At 43.6% G+C, this 22,533-nt stretch overlaps 1 protein-coding gene across 3 annotated transcripts in view; it reads left to right on the top strand.

The window, feature by feature from the left end:
* The window catches only part of LOC121665307 (transmembrane 9 superfamily member 2-like), a 28,614-nt gene extending 22,425 nt beyond the window's left edge, over positions 1 to 6,189 (top strand). For 2 of the 3 annotated variants that reach the window (XM_042029337.1, XM_042029339.1), the window contains 2 exons: positions 5,048 to 5,238; positions 5,554 to 5,720. In XM_042029337.1, coding sequence (XP_041885271.1) covers positions 5,048 to 5,211 — 164 coding nt within the window. In that variant the 3' untranslated portion in view covers positions 5,212 to 5,238; positions 5,554 to 5,720. Of the gene's footprint in view, positions 1 to 5,047; positions 5,239 to 5,553 lie in introns of all 3 variants that reach the window. The other variant, XM_042029338.1, reaches the window with a different exon arrangement.
* The last annotated feature ends 16,344 nt before the right edge of the window (positions 6,190 to 22,533 follow it).

The raw sequence follows: 22,533 nt of genomic DNA, 5'->3' as shown, positions 1-22,533 counted from the left end.
CTGTTCCACTTAAGCTAGCACTAGGTATTTTGGTTTTCTCTATTCTTGCCTATTAGGTCTCAGCAACTATGACAGAATATAAAGGGCAATGTTAATACCTCCTCCATGGCAGCGTGTTGTGTTACCCGGGGCATTACAAAAGGGATCATAATGAATAAGTAAATAGGAACTGAATGCTTGTATGGTAACACTGACAGTAATATAATCTGACCAGTGAAATCTAATGGTGTGTACACCCAAACCAGACAATTCGATTTTAATGTACAAAGTGCAGCTAATCTTTCAAGAAATAACAAGTGAGGTTGGATGGGGATGGCTACATGATTACATGTATTTTATTCGAGGAGGCAAAAAAATGCTGAACATAGTCAAAGCATGTTTCTTTACAGTGACCTCTATTTTTGAACATCATTTTCACTTGTGAGTTAATGCCATTTTCAAAATTGAGTTTTGATCTTCTGGGTAGATTGTGTTTTGAATCTGAGATTCTGAAGCACCCACCACTGTGCGGTGATTGAAACCAGTATGATACAGAGAGCTTTTAAGGTACATGAGAAGTATCAGCCAAGTGCAGAGTGCTTTTCTATTTGCTTTCTTACAATCTGCTCGTGCTTTGAATTCTATTTTCTTCATTAAACAATGAAGCTAGAAGAGACTGATAGAGCAGAAGAGTCTGCGTAATGTATTTTGACATTATTCTGTGCAATAATCCTTGTTTTTAATTTTGAATTTAAACTGGTTTACTAATAACTGTCCCTTACTCAGTTAGGTGCTGGATTTGTGTATAACATCTTGTTTCTGTGTATCAGAAAGTGGTAGTATATATATTTTGCAGACCAGGCTATTCAGCAGAATGTAAAGCTGAGGTTGATTGATTTGAGACAATCAAAAAACAACTGAGGTATCAGTGGCTCCATGTTGGAACCCAAAGTGCAGGGAATATTTCTCTGCCTGTCCTGAAGGACCCATCCCCCCAGGAAAACACTGTTTTTAACCTTTGTCCATGGAGAAAGCTGCCAAGGCTTTGGGATGAATTAGAATCTACAAGGGTGTGAGTTAGGTGGTAGTATAATACATAGTTTGTTACAGGGTGAAAAATTTAGAGTTTTTAGGTTTATTAATATGGTAAGTAGATGAAGGCAAGATGGAGGATCCCTGTCGTTTTTCAGGTCTCTTCCTTCTTCTTCACTGTCATGGGTTAGCAAACACTACATTTCCACTACATTCACCTACTCCATTTTCTGCAGTATTGGTAGTACAGAACAATTGGTTAGAAAATGCCGCAGTACAGGGCTATGTGAATTGATAGTTCATTAGGCGTTGGTAGAAAAGTAAAAATAATGTACGTACTTAGTAACTATTGGGGGTAATCTACCTTTAAAAGGGCCTTGAGTTTCCTGGATTTTTGGACACATCTTGCTTCTTGGCTAAAGAAGTGTCATGAGTCATCTTCACATCTGGGTTTGTGAGTTTTAAATGGGTCCTGCAAAAGATCTTTTACCTGTACCTCCCTAGAAAGATCAATGATGTGCAGTGAGCTGCTGTGCACTGGGATGGCATCACTTTCCTAGGCTAGTAGGGGTTATTTAAAAAGATAGAATCTTAAAATATGCAGGTCACCCACTTAGGGGAATAATAAGGATCTATCCCACAACAGTGAGGTCTTCAATGCAGACCATTCAGGTGCTTTTTCATTCAGTTTAAGCTGGTAAGTGGTTAGGATTGGTTAAAGTAAACACTAGCCAGGAAACGAATTTGTTATATTGGATTAAACCAAACAAACAGATTATACAGGCTCATTGGAGGAATTGGTGTTCGGCTTGGCGCTGGGTCATTTGATAGAGATGTGCATGTGAAAGCTGTAAAAACCTTAAGATACAAAGGAGTTTAGACCAATCAGAAAATAAATGTAATGGTCTCAACTCTTTCACCTTCAAATAGTGGGGTATTTTATTTATTTGTTTGGGGATTTTGGTTTTTTCTGTGGGTTTTTGTTTGTTTGTTGCTTTGTTGGGGTCTTTTTTGTTGTTGTGTTTTTGGGGTTTTTTTAAGTACTGAGTGTTAGAATTTTTTTTTTAACAGCTTTACCAAAACTACCTTTGGGTATCTGCTCCCTGTCCCGTTGTGTTCATTGAAGTCTGTCAGAGAAGCCTGAGCTGCAGAGGTGTGCTTCTTGTTGATAGTGCTTCAAAACTTGCGTTTCAGTTTGAATATGTTTTGAAAGAGACAAATAAAAGCAAGATCCTGGTCTGATCTTACCTAAACCTTACCTAAATAGCTCTCTTGTTCTAATGAGAGGCTCATTTTAATAAGAGATTATTCTAATTTTGGTGCAAGATGAGCATAGAAAAGCACTCAAGATTGAAGTGCTACCTATGCTCTTCAAGAAAATACATTTCAAGCCATGCAGTGTGAGATGGTAAGGTTGGATTTTAACTAGTGCAACTAGTAATAGCAATTTTACTGGGTAGAGGTACGGGTGGGTATAGAAAACAGAGTGTGCTGTGTTTTAAGATTGTTTTTAGTCAAAGCAGTTAAAAGGAGAATCTGAGAACCTGTGATACTTGTCAGCACCAGCCTAAAGATCCAGTATGAAGTGCTGCCCAGTATTAAGTGCTAAAATCTGGAGCAAGGGACAAATTTGTGAAATGGGCTAAAACACAGAAAATGTGGAAAATGTTCTGGCTAGAATTTTCAAATGAGCCACTCTAGTTCAGAGCTATTTTTCTTCCCTGACTGCTACTCATTTGCAGATCCCTTTCACTGGGACATTTATTACTGTGTAGGAAATCAGAAGCTTTTTGACTGCTTTACCTTTTGTGGGCTTTATAGTGTTCATGGTATCACAAGCACCCCTAGGGCTGAGGTGGAAAACACACTGAATTTCAGTGGAACCAGGCATTCTGCTGTGGTTCGTGTTCTTAAAAATAAAGGCAAAAGTTAATGTTTTGCAGTAACATAAGCAATCCTGTAGGTAAAGCAACTGTTCAGGGGACCCTTATAAATAATGTTCTCTTACCTTACATTAATTTCTGTCCAGTAGTACTGATTTTGCAATGTCAACACAACTCTGTGCTGACCTGAGCCTTTGGAAGCTTCTAGTCTGTTTGGCCCATGTTATTAAAAAAAACAAAAAGCACTAAAGCCACCTAGTTGATTTGGTGTGATTAATTTGCACTCCTAAATCTGCAGTTGGATTTTTAACCCAGTTGAAAACCAGTTTTCAACCTAGTTTGTGCCAGCACCTTTAAACCATTCTGATCTTAGAGCATCACGTGGCTGTTTAGGAGAGGTACATTTGACAGATGATGGGAGTCCTTAGTTTGATGTTCTTTTTTTGATGTTTCTGGTCCTTGTAGCTATCCACATATGGAGTTTGTAGGATATATTTGTTCATGGGAGGGAAGAAGAAATTACAGTGCTGGTAAGCCCCAGTTATTGATGTACAAGTAACAACAGAAGAAATCTGTGCTCACCAGAGGAGGTTCTGACTACCTAAGGCTGTGTCTTGGTGATGAGTGTTGTCTTTCTCTCCGGAGTTCATGATTCAAATCTGGTATCTGACAAACATTACCACTTTAAAACAATGTCTTACTCTGCTTCCAGTACATTGGCAATATTTTTTGTAAAGTTTAAAAAATGAGCAGGATGTACTTTGTCTTTGATTTGCTAAACAGACTTTTTTTTTAGGAGGGGGAGTTGAAAATCAATGTTACTGAAATCTGTGAAAATCTGTTTATAGATGAAATGCTTGTTCACAGTGTGAAGTCTTTGAGTTCTGTTATGACTGAGGCAATGTTTTATAGAAAACCGATGTATTATAAAGATTCAGACTAACAAGGATCGAAGGAAAATATGTGGATTTACAGTGTGTTCCCATATTAAGTTGTGGCATGCTCAGCAAACTATGGTAGCTGTCGTTCTTGGGATAGTTGTACATTTTTGTTATAGTAGTACATTTCTGTTCTAGAACAGCAGATAAATTTTTACAGTACCTCATCTGGTAAACATTTGGAAGAAACTCCTTTCAAAGCCAAAAAAGGCTCGGATTGGGCTATTTTATAAAAACAACCAGGAAGCAGAGGCTGAGAACCATTATTAGGACAAAACTGTGAGAGTAAGGCTTAGAGTAACAATGCTGGTATTGGAAGAAGTAGGAAGGAGTGAGAATTCACCGTGAACTGCAAAGACTCAGTGATGTCAAGCCTACAAAGGAATTACATTCCTTGTATGGTTGATGTCTGATCTCCTATCAACAGCCATAAATCTGCTGTCTCCTACTGTTTCAGAGAATAACAACTGCAAACTTGGAGGGAAAGGGTAATCTGTGGCATATAGTAATAGTCTGTCAAAACCCCTTTAACTACAAATATACATCGTAGCACGAGGAATGTAAGAATTGGCATACAGATAATAAGCATCCCAAGATAGGTTCCTTGCTTGGGAAATGTGTAGATGTGGTCTGAAAGACAGAAATGTAACTCAGGTAAAAAACCCAAGTGCTTAATAAAGAATCTTCTAGTTATTAAGTCAGTCACAAAAGTGAAAGAGATTGGAGCTGATGTTAAACGTGGGCTGTACATACAGAAAAGGATAATACAAAACTGGAGGAGCTGAGTGCATGATACTATGAGTGCCTGCAGTAGAGCTGGGAAGGGCTATTCCAGGGCTGGCATGTAGCTATGTCTTTGAGAGGGAATTCAGTGCAAATGAGATCTTCCCTTTTTTTATCTGTTAAGACTTAACATCTGTGTGGCAGTTTGCAGCTAGGTAAAAGTGTGAGGAGCAGTGCATTGCTTCCTTTAGAGTCTGAAGACTAAGTTAATTGACTGGGACTCTTGCATATGAAGTCTCCTTGCGTATGAAGTTCTTAAAGTAATTTAAAAGTAAATGGGATGGACAGTGTCTTTGCAGTTGCCCCATAATAGTGACTGTTGGTGAAAACCACAAATTTGTTCATCAGTTTAAAACTAGAAAATTGGTATACACTAATCTCATTCAATGTTTTGGTTTGTCACTGCTGCTTTCACTTGCTGCTTGCTTCCAGCTGCTGTAGCACTCAGAGCATTCCTTTGCCAAAAGGAAGTAACAGGATATACAGAAGAAGAAATTTCTATTCTCAAGTATAAACAGAGCACGATGAATATAAAACTGGGACAGGTGAATTTTTCCAAGGCCTTGTTATGTGTCATAATTCATAGGTGGCGGTGAAGTATTGTAGACCAAAAAAAAAACCAGGTAGGGGCTGACTTGGTGTGTGTATAAAAGTCGCTTTCTGAACTGGTGCTTGTGTCCCTGCTCATGGTGGTGTCAACACGGTCATTGGTGGCTTAAGTGTACGTGAAGCGGCTTGGTCCCTAAAAGTCATCATTGATCTAAATCAATAACCTAGCCTGGGGATGAATGTGTGTTGTTAAATTTAAGAAGTGCTGTTTTTCTGGGTAGTTAGCTGGATTACAATGTTCTGTTCTGTCCTGCTGGGAAGTACTTGTTAGATTTCTCTCTCAGAGCAAACTGTAAGATAAACTAACCATTTTTACTTTCTCGTTTCAGGGACTATTGGATTTTTTGCCTGCTTCTGGTTTGTAAGTAAGATTTACAGTGTTGTGAAGGTGGACTGAAAAGCTTTCAAAGTGTCTTTTGAACGTATCTCCCTTGCTGTTTGATAATTTTTACCATGTATTGAAAAACATCCTGTGTAATTATTCTAATTTGTAAAAGCAGAAGACCAGACCACAACATAAAATACAGATTTTTATTGAAGGAAATGGCACCATTGCCATTTTAATGTAAACATTTTTGTTTATATCAGTATGCTCATGGAACATGTTAATTACAGTAATTCAAAAATTATATCCAAAATTCGATTTAGGACAAATAAGAATTTTGTGAACTAGTTTATTTGAAAAATTGAGTGCATTATGCAGTCCTCCAGCTGAATTTCCTTGTGACTAGGGTCTGGGGTTTTTTGTTACCTCTTTTGGTTACCATTTATATGAAAGCCTAGGACTGTCAAGTATATCTATGTAAAATGTGAATTTTTTTAACTTAACTATGATTGTACATATTATCCTGCACCTTCTTTACAACTAGGTTATCTTCTTACAAATGTACATGCATTTAGTGTAATGTAGACCTTACTAAAAATATTGACACTGGTTTTTGTTCAAATAAAACTGCACAACTCCAGCTGACATGTTTCCTTTCTTGTTAATTAGGTCTTCACTACTTGGACGCAGATCATATTAGTTTAACCAGCTGATTGGTTTTGAGTTTTATATTGTTTATAAGCAGTTTGACTGTGGCTTTGGCCGCAGATTGTGCAAGGACTGGTGGGTCACTTGAATCTATGGCTGTAGGATGGGCAGGGGCTTCTGGACCTGTGCATTAGCTCCGTACTTTCTCCAACTTACCCCAAAATATTTTTTGCTGGGCAAACCATTACTTTCTATCAAAGATTAATCCCATTTTTCTTCTTGTAGCCATCTGAAACATATGTCTCCTTATTCTTCATCCTGTGAAGATTAATTGAGCTTGTTGGGAAGTTTAGACGTGAATCTAGTGGGCTTGGGAATGGGTGTTTCATAAAGGTGAAGCCTTTTTCCTCCTCTGCAGAGCTTGTGCTTCAATGCTGGATTACATGAGATGGAGTATCTTAATAACCTCTTCAGCTATAAGATGGCATGGATTCTTCTCTCAGGAATGTTAAGGTTTTAAAGAGGCTCCCCAAATTCTTGCATTGCTGTGGAAACTGAGCAGAGTCACTGCAAAGATGTAATTCCAATGGCTGTGTTACAGATGCTGTTGGAGATGAGTAGGGGGATGTTCACTCAGATTAATGGGTGAAATACTCAAAACTTAAGTGGCATATGGAAACATTCATCACTGGAACCTACTTTTCAGCACCTAAATCCACAATTTAACAAGACCCAAAATGACTCCAAAATGACTCTGTATCTTTTCATAGCCATATAAACACTACGTAACTGCAGTTAATGTTTATTATCCTTTCAAAAAGGTAATCTTTGGTATGGGGATATCAATTGTCACCTCTGTGTAGCTGTTCCTTCCAGGTTACTGAAATGTTGGGACAGATCGCCTGACTCAGGTGGGATGACTGCCAGGCCATATCTTTTAAACAGTGCCTGTGGCATAAAAATGAAGCTTTAGACAACTTAAAAAGTGTCAACCATTGGTGTACCAGGAAGAGCTGGCTACAGTAAGCATAGTTTTCAATGAGGTTCAGATATGCTCTTGATGGCAACTCGGCCTCGCAAATATTTTCCCCTCCTACCGACAAAATCTCCATTTCCCTTCTGTTCCCTCCCAGAGGTGGAAAACAACAGCATTGGTATTAGAGAAATCAGGTTGTGGTTGGTTATCAGCTGGTTCAAGAATACCATTCACTCTGTTAAAGATTGCATGCTCTTGAAATTGGTGCTGCTCTGTTTATGCAAGTCCTTCCTATTAAATATTTAAAGTTTGGTGGGATTTTATTGGATACTTATGTTGCATGAAGCTGCTTTTAAATTTTACATGTTCAGAGGGAAATGAATCCATGAGAGAATTTGGAGCTACAATTGCCATAAACTCCCAGCAGGAAATTTTTCCGGATTAATAAATATGCTTTTCACAAGAGGCAAAGTCCAATGGGTTGTAAAATTGTATTTATGGCGCTTTTACTGTGACTGCTACTGAGCTAAAACATAGAAAGTGGGTTGAACAGGTTTCTGAAGCTTGCCCGTAGTCCAGAGCCAAAGCCATGAAGTAAAATTGGTTGTTCTCAAACTGTTATCAGAGAACTTTGTGTGTGTGTGTGAGATTTGCTGCTGCTGCTGCTGCACTCCCCCTGCCAAAGAGACAACCACCCATTTTGCCTCCTGAGGCAAAATACTAAATACTAATTTAAATACTAAATACTTTTGCTGTCCCCAGATCTAAGATTTGTGCTGTTTTGTAGAGAATCTGAATATATGCCCTCAACATTTTCTGGCATCTTTTTTTGACCACGGAAAAGGTGCCAGCTGTCATTTGGCTTTGTGCTTATAGAGAAAGCCCCTTGGCTGTAAGTTAAATACAAGTGGTTCTGAGTACATATCATTTAAAGGTGGTGTAAGCCCTAGCCAGAAAATAAGAGACAAACTTCTTAGTTTTACTTCTTAGTTTTAATTTTATTGAGCACAGAATGGGCTGTAATAATGTCATTTTCTTTGGCAGGTTTTCAAGCACAGCTAAAGATCTTGTCCACTCTCTGTTGAGTCAGTGATGGGTTTTGAAGATGAAATGGTCATTATGGGGACATGAATTTTTTGAGTACTTAGATACCAGCAACTGATGCCTTGATATCTAATCTGTTTCATATTAATTTATGAATAATAGCTATCACATGGAAATAACCATTCTTCATCTACTCCCATGAGAACAACAGACTTAGTAAAGCATTCCCTACGTTGTGTTTTTGTGATGCTCTCAGATGACATAAAGCAGCCCCAGTTAGAGACTCTCCTGGTAATAACCACCCAAATCCAGCAGACGTTGTAGAATGTCATGTTTGTCATATTTTAAGTAAAACTTGACAAGTTACAACAGAACCTCAAAGGAAGGGGGGATTTCAGTGCTGATGTTTTACATTTCATTCCACTTGCTTGAACAGTGTTGAACAGTTACAGCATCTTTGTTCCTGAATGGAAATGCCAAGAAGATGCAGATGTGCAGCAGGGAGGGGAGTTGGGGGTGGTGTGGATGTGGGATCCATTCCCACACCTGTATGAACGTTCCTGAGGACTACGAATAGTGCTCCTCTGGGGGAGCTGGGAACATGTGGCACATTCATGACAAGTTGTGGTGGAAGACTGTTTAATGAACAGAATAAGCTTGGCTTCAGTGGCTTGCTGATGTTCCTTATACTAGTTGTGTTTTTGTTTGATTCCAAGTTCACATTTAAAATTTGTCTCCTACTTAAGTCAGCTATGCCAAAAGCTCGAATGTTTACAGAGATCTGTGTCAAAGGACTGGGAGAGAGGAAGTCCAAACCAAATTTGCCTGCAGTTAAATGCTGATGTAGACATGGGATCTCTTCTGGGACCTATGGATGAGCTCTTTAACAACACTCAACATGTGAAGTTCCAGCAGTGAAAATCACATGTTGAAAAGAGTATTTAGGTGTTTTGCATCATAAGAATTGGGACCAAGTCCAATGACTGCTGAGGTGAATGGAAAAAGTTGGGCCATGTTGGTCAAAAATGGTAAAGAGAAGGGTGATTCTTGGGTGTGTGGTGCCCTCCATAGTCTTACACCAGATGTTCAGCTGTCCAGTCCTATTCCTATAAGCTGTATCACGAAATCTAATGGAAATGGAGCAGTAAATTTATGCATGGGTGTTGCTGTTTCTCTGCTGAGTGTGATACCACTTCACATTTTCACTTGCAAAGCAGGACTGAAATCACAGCATTTCTACAGAGCAGTTGCTGGTGCTTCCAGGCTTTAAGAATGGAGAGATGAAGCTGCTGTGCTCTTCACCTGCAGCTATGATTTATCTAAGTCATAAAATAAGTCTTAAAGTAGTGTCAGCTAAACGTGTGTTGTGGAGATGAGTTATTTTAATATTCCTGGTTTTTATTAAATATTAATTGTGTGCACTACATTATTTTTAGAAGAGATGTTTAGGGCAGTGTGGGTGGATTTGGGTTTGTGGCCTCTATTTTCCGTTTCACTTTCATACCTGGAGAGACTCCTTTGCTCTGAGAAGAGGTCCTTTTGCCAGAAGAACATGGAAAAGAGGATCTGACTTCCATTTCCAGAGCTCTCCAGTGCACTGCTGCAGGAACCAAGCCCAGAGCAGTTCCTGAAGGGCACAGCCCCTACAGGTGTTGGAGGACTCACGTACATGAGAAGAGGTCAAACTGTTTTGCCTTCTTCATTAAGGCTAAAGTCATGATTTGCCCACAATGTGATTTCCTTGTGCAGAATGGATTTCTTTATGGCAAAGATGTTGGGAAAAGGCTTAACAACAGTCTAGGCTTTCCCTGAGATAATAACCAGCAATGCAGCTCTCCTGGAGACACAGTTCATCCTTCTTAGGATGGTTTCTTTGCATCCAGGTGGGATATCTTTGACTTTGCTGGGATAAAAGCAGGATGGATTTCTTTCATGTTCTGTTGAGATGTACAGCCCCCAACCAAACCTTCAGGTCAGGGTCACCATCTATTTTGGTATCCAAAGTAGCTACAGTTCAGGAGTTCACAGTTCAGTACATCATCCTCCTAATCTTGATGCCTCTGAATTACAGGCTGCACGCACTAATTAGCTTTGCTCATACAAACAGGGAGCCCTCAGACGTTCTGTGAAGTTATTAGTGCCCGAGTTTTATAGACAACATTAGTGTCTGCATAGTTTACCCAAGGTAATTTATGTTCTATTTGCAACTTGGGGAAAGCTCTTAGATGTTTGACATCATAAAACAGTAAAACTGGGAGATTTATTACAGAGACAGAGACAACAGGGCCCTTGAGCTGCTTTGTTTATCATAGAAAATTGGGTTACTCAGACATGCACGTGTATCTCCCATATTTTCTGGATTTGTTTCCCTCCTGCTCCTTGAAAAGCTGAGCAGTAGATGAAAAGTCCTGCGAGCCCTGGCAAAAGTCTTTTGGCGTCTACAGGAGAAGAATTACATTTGTATGTCCAGTGGATATTCATCTCCTTCTATTAATAGAGAAGAGGCAATACACAACTGAGCTGATGAGGCTGCAGCTTCTGGAGAAAGGTAATACAGGAAATCCCAGTGGGTGGATTGAGAGTTGATGCTCCCAGACTGTGCTGGAGCTCTCACTGGGATGTCAGCACCTCAGAAACACTCATCCCAAAGGATGATGGTTGCAGGTAAAAAGAGATAAACTAAAGAAACTGTTTAGAAGGTGGCTAGAACTGGTTATGCAGGGAAAGCTGGAACTTGGTGGCTCACATCAGACCCCAGCAGGTGGGAGCTATAGGCCAGAGCCTGGCCAGTGGAATGGACCTGGGGTGGGCATCCCAGAGCTGGGTGTCCTGGCTGTCCTGGTTGGCTCAGTAAGACATTCCCTCTGCCTGGAGCGCTTTTCCCACCACTGTCCAGAGATCCCTGTGGCTGCCACAGCCCTGCCTCTTCCTTAAGGGTTTCTGCAATACCAATGTGAGTAACATCTGAGCATTTTGGGAGGGGTTGTAGGGAAACACTGTCACTTTGGCAGTGGGTTGACCAGCAGAACGTGGTTTTCCCAAACTGCAGAACCTGTGGCTGCACTTGGCTCAGCTCATCTGGCAGATGCTGCTCATGCCTTTAACTTGTACACGCTGGATGTGTTCTTGGGGTTAGACTTTATCCCAATTAAGAGACAATCCATCAGAATGGAAGGGGCCAAAGTGGGGTTTTCTCCGAGCTTAGCATGGGGTACTTTTTCCAACAAATTTCCTACTGTTGCTGGCACTGGGTGTCTCAGGACAGTCTCCTCCTGCCTGCTATAACTACTCTTTCTAGACCAGTCATCCATATACCATGGACATGTGTGATGTAGCAAGTAGATGTTTTCTGATTCTCCTATGCAGCAGCAGGAGAGCCCCTCTGGGTTTCTTAGTGGCAGTGATCTGGGAGCAGAAAGAGAAGCACTGTTAGCTTTGCAAGGCTCCTGTGATGTTCAAGCAGGGTGAAATGACTGCATCGGTCCAGGCGTCCCTCTGGCACGGGTGCGGATGGGATGTCAGTGGGAAGCTCCCTGCCAGACTTGGGGAAGTGGGGTCACGCAGGTGACTGCGATTCCTCGGGCTCCACACAGCCTCATCTGGCTTCCAGCTTCCTCCTATCTCTCCTCTTCAAGCACCTCCTTTGGAGGCTGCAACAGTAGGAAAGCTTTGGTTAAGAAGGAAGAAAAGAAAAAGGCAGATACTTTATCCAAAACAGGTGCCCATTATCATCTGTGCCCTGCAGGGTGAGCTCATGCTGTGGGAAGAAGTCCTGAGGGGATTGCGGAAGCTGAAGCAGAGGTAGAGGAAAAGCAGGTCTAGCATGTGTCTCAGGGGGATGCATGTGCAGCTTACTGCAGGACAGGCGGGGGAGATCCACTAGCTCCAGCATCAGTGAGAGAGGAGGGAACTGGGTGAACTGGTGTTGACTGTGCAGCTGAGGGTAGTTAAGCAGCAAAGCCAGTGACTTTTTGGGATTGTTATGGCTTTCAGGTGTGGTGAGGAAGGAGCTGGGGAAGGGAGTGTGTGCTGGATTGTTGGCTGGAGGGTCTGCTGATCCTTGATCTCAGACAGCAGGACAATATGTGAGTTAAACAATCCACAGTTTTTGAACTTCCCCTCTCTGAGGGCAGTAATTGTGGTGCCATTGACTTGGGGTAGAGGTTTTCTGGGCAGAAGTGGGCTGTGTGGTCATCTAGAAGGTGGGAGTTGTCTTCCGAGGCTCTCTTGGGGCAGGGAATGTCTCTGGGCAGGATGGTGGCTGTGCTGTGGTGTGCCCCTAGGCTGTGGTGCTACTGTCACAGCAAGCTTGTCCTCCGCAGACCGTATACCTCCCCAGGAGCTGGCAGATATATGCTGTCTGGAAAACAGCAGTGGTGCTGCAGGTGGGGCAATGACTTGTCCTGTGCTTAACTGAGACCAAAAGTTTCATGGTGAATTGTGACATTTAAAGCAGGGAGTTAGACTCTTGTCATCTTCCCATCAGCTGGGGTTTTCCTGTGCCTTGGGTATAAAACCAGGAGGATGCCTGTCCCCTGGTTGCAATGTTTGTCCCTCCGAGATGGAAGGACAGGCCTGTCCCTGCCATGGGTGGCCAGCCTACGATTGCCCAAGAGGGACTCTCAGGGTGTGTGTTCTGTTCAGCTCCTCTGCTGTCACACCATGGCCTGTGCTGTGGCTGGGGCAGACATATCTGCATTGTGCTTGGAATTTGTGAAAGGGCTGACTGGGGTAGCTGTGGGCACAGAGAACTCCTACAGATATTGTAGGACAGCACTGTGTTGGGTGATATAGGGAGGAGGATGCCTTTTGCCCCATAGACTTCTGACTCAGCCTCAGAGAAGATTCCTGAGGCCCTGAACAGGTCCATGACATGTGTATCAAACCCAGTGGGTGGCTTTTATCTCCAGGTCCCTCTTTGAGTGACAGGTACTTCAGTGTGTGGTTTGTGAGCCCAGCCATGCTTTCCTGGCCCAATGCAGGTATCCTTCAGGAAGCACAGGGTGCCTTCCCACATTGTTAAAAACTTTAAACCACTGTTCCTGTGTACTACATGTAATGCTCCTTACATACTGACCAGAGGTGAGCAGGCTTCAGACACATGCTCCCTGGGTAGGAAATCACACACCAGTGTGATCCACTTACCCACCTCCTCAGGATCTTGCCACAGGGTGTGTGGAACCAGGCATTTCTGCCTCTTTAGTTCCTTCTTATTCCAGACCTGAATGACTCCCAAGTTTCCTCCTGCTCTTTCCCTTAATGAGTTGTACCACACTGGGACAGATGCCTCAGCTGAAAAGAGTGTAGTTGCTGGAGTAACGACCAACTACCCATTAGAGTGTTTGTTACTAATTGATTATTGCCTGTCACTGCCGGGAAGTGGAAGGGCTCAATTGCAGTGTAACAGGCTTACTGGTGCTAAATAACTCTTGTTATTTACCTGAAGGTTGATGGTTACTCTCTGCTTGTAGGGCTGCTCTTCTGGGGACATGGGGAGGCATAAGCCCCTGTCTGTATCACACATTTTTTTTCCTTTTCTTCAGTTGATTGGGGTTTTTTGCAAAATCTTGGGGTTTCTTTCTCATCCTCAGTACTTTTAGTGGGTTTAAAATGGATGGTGTTTCGCTTACCAATCAAACCTTACTCTCTAGGATACCTCAGAGAACTAATTAACCTGCCAGACTGCTCAACAACATTGCAAGAAGATTTCTTCTGACTAAGTACAGGACGTATCTGCTGCCTCGTTTGCTTGTTTTTAATTTAGAAAAGGTGGAAAGCTGATGGGGGAATGAGGGGAACTCTGTGCATCTGACTGGAGAACTGATAGTTGATAACCAAGTGGTGGTGATTTATGGCTGGGTAATTTTCCAGCTGCCATAATTTGTGTTAGCTCAAATGAGAACTGATGGCAGTTTGAGTTAATTGCTGATACAGTGAGGACCTGGCACATGGTAGCTTTGATCTCCTCAGCCACGGGAGCAGGCGCTTCTCAAATCACCAGGCTTTGCTGCCAAAACCCAGAGGAGTGGGTGGGCTCCAGCTGCATGGAGGGATGGGTGCATGGGAGAAAGGAGGGAAAGTGTGAATGGATCCAGTCAAGACCCAAGCTCATGTGTGTGGCCCTCAAACTGGATGTTACACTCTCTATAAGGTGTTATTTTTTCACTGAATTATTTTCTCAGTTTTAACACGGTTAAAAAGAGGCTTTTATTCTGATGTTGTTTATTTTCAACGATTAAGAGGTATAATAAGACAATTGCTGGCAAAGTGCATTGCTTAGAGCAGAAATAGTCTTTATTTTGAGGTTTTCCTGTGTCAAGGTTCTTCAGTGGCTCTCATTAGGAAATGCAGTACATGCCAGCCTTTGACAAGCAGCAAAGGCAGGAGTGTAGCCTAGCAAGAAGAGTCTAAAATATTTAAATATAAATAATTTACCTCCAAAGTTTACTCTCTGGATGTTTCTTGCCACAGTACCTGACTAATTACCATGTTATCAAAGGAATGTGCAAACCTATGAGCTGTGGGTTTGGAGTGGCTTGACAGATAAGCCTTCCTGACAGGAATAGCTGCAACTTTGCTATTATCAGTTGAGTTCACTTTCGAATTTTGAATTACTTTTTTTTTAACTTAACAGTCGATTTTATGTAAAGGGCTCAGCGATTAGGAGTTGATTTCAAAGATCATCCTCCATAAAGTCTCTTGATCATATTTTATGGTTCCTGTGACTCATGGATGTAATCTTGCATCCCTGGGATATTCATGGCATGCTTGTCTAATTCCCCACAGTAGCTAATCTCACTTCTCTACTCTATTTAAAAAAAAAAAAAAATTTAAAATATCTTTAAAGCAGGACTGGTAAAAAGGCAACTTTTACAGCCAATCTCCAGCTCCAATTGCTCCTGCTGGGGAAGTCATAATGATGAATTTGTGACATAATTTCTGTGGCAACATGCTGGGATTTCATAAATGGGGATGGTGATTATAGAGCAGGATCAGGTGAAGCTGGATTGTGATGGAAAAAGCCCCAATTCAAATGCAAATTGTTCAATAATGGCATAGGGGATACCAGAAATTACTGGCAATTTATTTTATTTGGGTTAAGCTCCTCATTCAGTCTTCTTCAGTTGAAACTCACTCTTCCAAGGATGTGAGCAAAAGAAATGTCTGGAAAACATATTTTTCTCCTCTCAAGAGAACAAAATTGTCCTAATTTAATAATAATTAATCAGTTCATGTAATTAATAAGGATGTTCTCTATTTCTATGATTTCTCCCATTCACAACTCTTCAAGTGCTTCACAAACCCTAATTGATTCCACCTTACTACTCCCTGTAGCAGGACCACATAATTTACCTCATTTTCTGGAGACAGGGAGGTGTGTGAGCCAGGCAAATTGATTGAACCAGGTTAAATGATTTGCCCAAGGCCAGACAAGGAGCTGAACTCAGGAAAGATCTGTGTTTCAGAGATCAGCCTCTACCCAGCTGGGTTTTGGCTGTGGGAGAGCGGATGCAGCTCTTGCCATGGAGGGGGTCCATGCAGTTGCAGCCTCCAAATAGATCTGGTGGATTTGTGTTGTACAGCACATGAAGCTGGGAGTAGGAACAAGCCCCATGGGTGCATGTGACACTAGCTGAATTGGCTGTTCATTAGTTATTCTCACTGAAATTGGAAACAATTCGATTTGCTTTTTGGATTTTTCTTTTCCTTTTCTTTTCCTCCAAATCACTTGGAATTTAAACTGTTTATCTGAGGATTAAACTAATTGCTTCTGCAAAATGCTGTTCCCACACCATCTAGTGTACATCTGTTAACTGGGGAGGGATAACTGAACCAGTTGCCAGATGGTCTCTTGGATTTGGGTGGCAAGGAGCCAAGGAGCTGCCAGTTGGTGGTTTGTGGGGTTCTAGCAAAGAAGTCACGCTACGTGCACATTCCCCTTGGTTACTCTTCTCTGCCTTAATGAAGATACTGCCTAATGCAATAAAGCAGCCATTAGCCCCCGCCCTGCACTCCCTCCTCCCCCAAAGGGGTGAGTTTATAAGCCTGATTTGTCTGACTGAGGCAGGCTTTTCCAGGAGCTTGGGTTCTCCGCACGCTATGTGTGCAAAGGCACTTTCTCAAGTATTCAATCCCATGTCTGCCTGCTGCCTCTTTCTATGCCATAGTGGAAAGATACTGCTGTAAAAAAGCTGCTCTTTGAAAGGGGTTTTCATAGCTAGGAACTAAAAAAATCATTGCTTAGTCTTGATTATGAAATGAACATATTCATATGCATTTATATGTAATGCATATTGGCTCACATCACACTGTCTGTTTTAAAAACTTCAACCTGAGGGCTGGATGCTGTGCTTTGTATTTAAAAAGCATGTGATATTTACCAGTGCTTGGAGTAGGACACAACCCCTGCTGTGCTGGAAAGAAGTGTTACATCAGAGTCTGAAGAGACTGTTCATAGTAGGGTAATGCAGGTGTCCTTGACCAGCACTCAGAACATCTTTTCTAGGACTGGGCCAGAACTTGGGATCCTCAGGGGTGACAGCTAGGTGGTGTGTTTTTCATGGGACTGCTGCGTGGAGGACAGTTGTGGCATCCAGAACCCAGCCTAGGCTCTGTTTCCGACCGTGCCCTTGACACAGGCTGTGGTGCCCATTAGCTGTTACAATGGATTGAGGAGGGAAAAACACCCATCTTGTAATGAGTTAGTGGGCTTTCTTCTAGTTGAGGACGTCTGGGGTGGTGCAAGGTGGAACTTTTTCTTACCCCTTCTTACACCAGCAAACTCTTGCCTGCCCTGAGAAACTCACAGGAGGGAGGAATTAATGGCTTCAGCATTAAAAAAACAGTTTGCCAGCTGAGATTTTGGTTTACTGTCAGAAAGGTGGTGGACATCAACAAGATTCAAACAAAACCATTTGTTAGCGGGAAGTCAAATCAATAGTTTCTTCTCCATTCTGTGGAACGACAGCACCTCCAAACTCACCAGTGTTGGGGCCAGACTGTGTGGTTACACTCCCAACCGCACCACTTGGCTACATTAATGATAGTGTTAGATGCACTGCTAAGCAATTCCTTGTACTTTGAGTGGCGAATTTCTTTTTTCTTAAAAGGAGGAGTTTGGCGAGGGGCAGAAGTGGTGTGTGCTCCCAGGGCTGGTTTTACACAGCTTGCAAAGCTCCCCAGGGTGAGTTCTGCTGGCGAACAAATCTCCTGGCATTGCAAAGCCATGGCTGTTTCCAGATACGGTCTGTGCTGATGTGCAGAGCTGAGACCCCATCTGTGGGGAGCTGGGAGCTGCCCTGGGCACATGCAGGTCAAAAAGCCCTTTGCTTTGTGTTGGAGAGATGCTTGGCCAAGTTGTTCACAATCTTTGTTGGGGCAATGTCCATGTAGCATCACTTAGTGAACAGCTCTTGGTGGAAGCAGGGCTGGGGTCTGCAAGGCACCTTGCATGGGCATGGGAAACAGCCCTGGCCCTGTGGAGGTTTCTCCCTAATTATTGTGGTGCCCTGGGCACACTCCTAGCGATTCCCTGGCTGTGCCTCTCATGCAGCACATGAGCACAGGGCAGGCAGGGGCTGTGTGTGATGAGAACAGCACCTGCCTATATCGGGAGGTGCCCGTGCTGCTGATCAAACCCACATCCCTCTGTTCCTCCTGTGGAGGAGCAGGATGTTCCCTGACAAGCATTGCTGGGAATGACACCCTGTCCTAAGGCTGCCAGGAGCAAGCAGCTGCCTGAGCCAGAGACTCTGGCAATGTGGGGTGCCTGTGCCTTTCCCTTTTGCTCCAGCTGTAGTGTGAAGATTCCTGTAGAAAAATACACCTGACCACTTGTGGTTTGGGCAGGGACCTGGGCAGCACCAGGGAAGGGAGGGAAATGTCTCTGATGGAGCTCCCTGTCAGTTCCAGTTTAAATTTCATCTACCCCAGCCCTGGGAGTGCCACAAAACTGGCTTGAGGATGCAACCACCACTGTTGTCTGTGTGTCACCATTGTTCCTTAACTGCTGCAGGTCTCCTGGGACCATGTCAAACCTGCTCCCAGCCCTCCTGCTGAGGCCTCTGTTGCCTGTTTGGCTTTGTGCCTACTTGGCTTCTCATGTACGTGCAACACCGAGGGAGGACAAAATGTGAGTGTGGCACTGGAGGAAGCAGATGAATGAGATTTGGGCTCAGAAGGGAGTTTTGGCTGCTGTCTGCACGCAAGGATGTGGTTAGACCTTGTCTGGAATTGCCAAGGAATAAAAAAGTAGAAAATAGCATGCTTTTTGGGAGTGGAGAAAGCAAAACAAAACATCCTGAACAGGATCCATCAGGAGCACAGTGCTGTTGCTTGGATGCTCAAAGAGAAAGGCTCAGAAGCTGCCCTTGGATATATCACCAAGAGTAGAAACAGGGATGTACAAGATCCATCAGAGCAGTCACATGGTGCCCATCTTTGAGAAGAGAGCTGGTGCTTTCTCAGCCACTTCTGAGAAATGGAAGATGAAATGTGGCACAAGGCTTTACAGCTGTTTTTAAGGATGGATCAAAGAGATAAAGGCCAACTGAGATGCTGAGAAGGTGCACATATGGAAGAAGCTCCTTTATTGAAATTACAGGCACACAAATCCAGAAAAGCCTCATGGGTTAGGTCTAGGTGCTGATTTTGGTAAGCTTCTTAATTGGCATGATCCCTCCTTGCCCGGGTTATGGGGAAACTGACCTTCAGAAACCCGGTTCAGGGATGAGCATTGGCAATCCCCATGGCTGTGTGGTGGCATGCAAGGGGTCCCGCTCCACAGGGCTGTGACACTGGGCAGAAGAGTGAAGGAAATGGTCAAGGGCACAAGACAAGCACCTACTCTGAGTCTCAATTTCCCAAGACAACATTGAGCTGGAAAGAGGATCCTTTGAAAATGACTGATGGTGAAACACTAACCTTGGTTTCTGTACCCACCCGTTGCACTTTTAGGAGGGGAGATGTTTAACCTTGTCCAGAAGCTCAGGTTTATTGCAGCCCTTGTGCAGAGAGGATCCTTGGAGGCCACAAAAGCTGTGGGTAGCTTGGAAATGCCAGGCTGGCTTTAGGATGGCATGTGGCTGTGCAGGGAGCCATCCTCCTGCACGGGGCTGCATCACTTCTTCGCACATCCCAGTCGTTAATGTGCCAGGAAGTTCAGGGGATCATCATGCAAAACTCTGTGTCTCTCACACAACAGGATTGATTTCTCTGAGCTCATTTGGAACATGTTTGGGGGTCAGATGAGAAATGAAGCAGGGTCAGAGTCAGCCTGAGGGAAGCTCCCATTTACATGCATTTCTCTCATTTCCAAAAGAGGTCTCCAGTGTATGCATGTGCAGCAGAGAGAGGTCTGGGCAGGGAACACGCCCTCAAAGCAATTCCAATTCTGCCTTTGAGATGTGCCTCACATTTCACACAAACTGAACTGGGTCCAATATGCTCTGCATGATAGAATATGGTTTTGTGAGCACGTTCATATGTGAGACTAACATTAGTAGGCATTCACGCTTCAATTTATGCTAAAAGCCAACAGATGGGGAAAGTAAATGCCAGGAAACCAGGCCCTGATCAGGTGGCTTGAGCTGCGCTCATACTGTATTTAGACAATAGGCCGCGTTGCATATTTCGAGTCTGATCTTGTGAAAATGAAACCCTGCTGGTGCTAACCCACAGAGGCTTTGCACACTGGGAAAATGGCCAAATTCCTCTGGAAAATGGTGAACCTCCAGCTGGGAGAATTAATGAAAATTCACTTTTGCCAAAAAAGCAGAATTTCATCTTTTTGCATGGAAAAGATTGGCTGTCATTGGTGGAGATTCCCCCTCTCCTGCCACCCCATCTCACACACATGCAAGAGGAAACGTTGCAGTCAAATATCCAAAACTGCTGCAGGGATCACAAGTAACTTGTTCCTTGTATCTTCAAGGGGTAAGGCAAGAAGTCAGGGTTTGGGCTGCAGCAGGAATGGGTAGGCTTCATGCTGAGAAACCCTTCCTAAGTGTAAGGGATGGGATTGCCCAGGACATCTGTGGCACTGTGGGGTGAGAGCAGCGTGGTATGTTTGCAGCCATGCAGGCTTATACAGTCTGTGTTGAAGTGGGGGAACAGACTAGGGCATCTGTTCTAGCTCCGTTTCCTATGATTTCTGGCACCTTCCAAGCAGTCTGTTGGGCAACTTGGGCCCAGCTACTGGAGGAAGGTGCACAGCTCTCCTGCTCCCAGCACTGGCCTTGTCCTGGAGCCTCACTGCTTTTTTGGAAAGCTTCGTGATGATTTGGCTGTTCATCAGTCGAATCTGGCTTTGTCTGGATGCTTCCTTAAGTCTCTCCGTCCAAAGTGAGACTGCACGTTTTCTACCAGCTGTGTAAGTGAACTCCCGAAAGTGCTCTGCCCTATCCCACTGCCCAGGCTGGCTTCAGGGACACCCAATTCATGAGGGTTGTGTGCATGAGTCAAGGTGTCTAGAGGACAACAATTCTTCAATCCTCTGTGGTTCAAGACTTTCAGAGAATTTTGACCTAAGTAACTTTCCCAGGCCACTTTTTTTCAAGTTTTCTTCTCTAGCTTCCAACACTGAGTTTCCAAGGTGGGCCTGCAGTTCCCCTCCGCAAGGTCAGCTCCTCTCCTCCCTTGGCACAGACTACAGGATCTCTGCTGGTAGCACAGGCAAGGTAACCAGGCACCTCAGATGAGCACCAATCCAGGCACTAGTTTAGTTTATAAAACTCAGCAAAGAGCATTTCAAGGATCTTGCTCTTCTAACAGAGCTGTCTGCCTGTTTCTGAGCAGAAACCTGATGCAAGTGCTCTTGTAAAGCTCCTGCTTTCTTCAGTACCCCAGTGATTAAATTCCTTGACAGCATCTCTTAGCCAAACTTCCTGATAATCACAACCTGACAAAGCAAGGACAGTTTATCTTCAAATACAATAATTATATGCAGAAGAAAAATAACTCAGCATGATGCTCTGCTGTATCTGCTACCCTGCTTAAGGAGGATGGGCAGCGGGATGACCTGAAGGATGGGGTGCTGCTGTACTGGGGTTGAGGACTGGTCTTAAATCCAGCCTTTGACCTTGCCCCACTGGATTTTAGCTTATCATGGGGAAAAGGGGACAATTCAGGATATTTGTGAATTTCTAAGGTGAAAGGGAGCAAAATGATCTGGGATCACTAATCACATATTATTTGAATGACCTTCAATGGGTTGCATTTAGGGAAATTTGACTAACTTTAAAAGAAGAACAGTATTTGGGCCTAAACTTCTGGCCTCCTTGAACAATGTTGCTGCACTACCTAAAGAATAACCTGCAGAAGGATTTTTTTCCTTTGGGGAAAGGCAGGTTACGGTGCTGTTGGAGCTGGGGGTAAGTGAATTTATTGCTTTTAGTGCGCATGTGGAGCCATGACCCATTCCTTGCTTGGCTCCAGCAGGCTGAGTTTGCCCAGCCACATATTTTTTGCTCCCTGTAATGTAAGCTTGTCTGCTCGTCTTAAAAGCTAAAGGCTGGGGACTTCTGGCAATTGATGGAAAGGAGTTTTTGGAGCCTGGTGCTGTTGCCATGCAGCGAAATGGAGGGTGTGTGCAATGCTCTTGGAGGGTCAGGGTGGCCAGGTGGAGCTCCTCACATTGTCTCCCTCCACATGCAAGAGCTTCCCTGCTGCTAGATAGGTGGCCTGAGTGGAGGTGCTGCTCCTTTGCCCTGGGCTCCTTTGCAGGTCCTTGGCCACTGAGGGCTTTGGGGTCACAGTGTGGGTCCAGCTGCTGCCCTGGCTCTGGCTGCCCATTCCCCAGGGTATCCCACTTACAGCTGAAGCGCAGGCCTTGGGAACTGCCTTGCTGGATTTAACAAATATGGGCTGTAGGGAGAAATGAGAACATCTTTAACCACCCGGAGAGATTTGGGTCGTGCTTACAACTCAAATGTTTACTTGATGAAGAGTGAATTGCTGCAGTCCCCTTGCAGCTCTCGGGAACCACTTGTAAAAGGAATAGCAATTGTTCTCTGGTTAATTAGTCATATATGAGTGAATGCCTTGTGGTGGTCGTCCCGAGAATGGTGCATAACCGATGCATTTCACTGATGGTTACACTAGAAGGATCTCACTTTCTTTGCGTGGCAAAGTATGGGGAAAAGACACAATGCCAGTGCAGTTGTCCTGGGCCTCTGGAGAGGGAGTGTGCAATGGCTATATGGGAACCTATTGTGCCCAGTGTGGTGATCTTGAAACATATTGAGCCTATTAGAAGTGCATGTTGACTCTGAGATTTCAGTTTGACTGCGTGGCAAAGCAGTTAAGCCAACGAATATG

Source organism: Corvus kubaryi, unplaced genomic scaffold (genome assembly GCF_017639235.1).
Source record: "Corvus kubaryi isolate FWS band 111438036 unplaced genomic scaffold, C.kubaryi_AGA036_p1.0 37322, whole genome shotgun sequence".
Lineage (NCBI taxonomy): Eukaryota > Metazoa > Chordata > Aves > Passeriformes > Corvidae > Corvus > Corvus kubaryi.
This window is presented reverse-complemented; position numbering and strand designations above follow the sequence as displayed.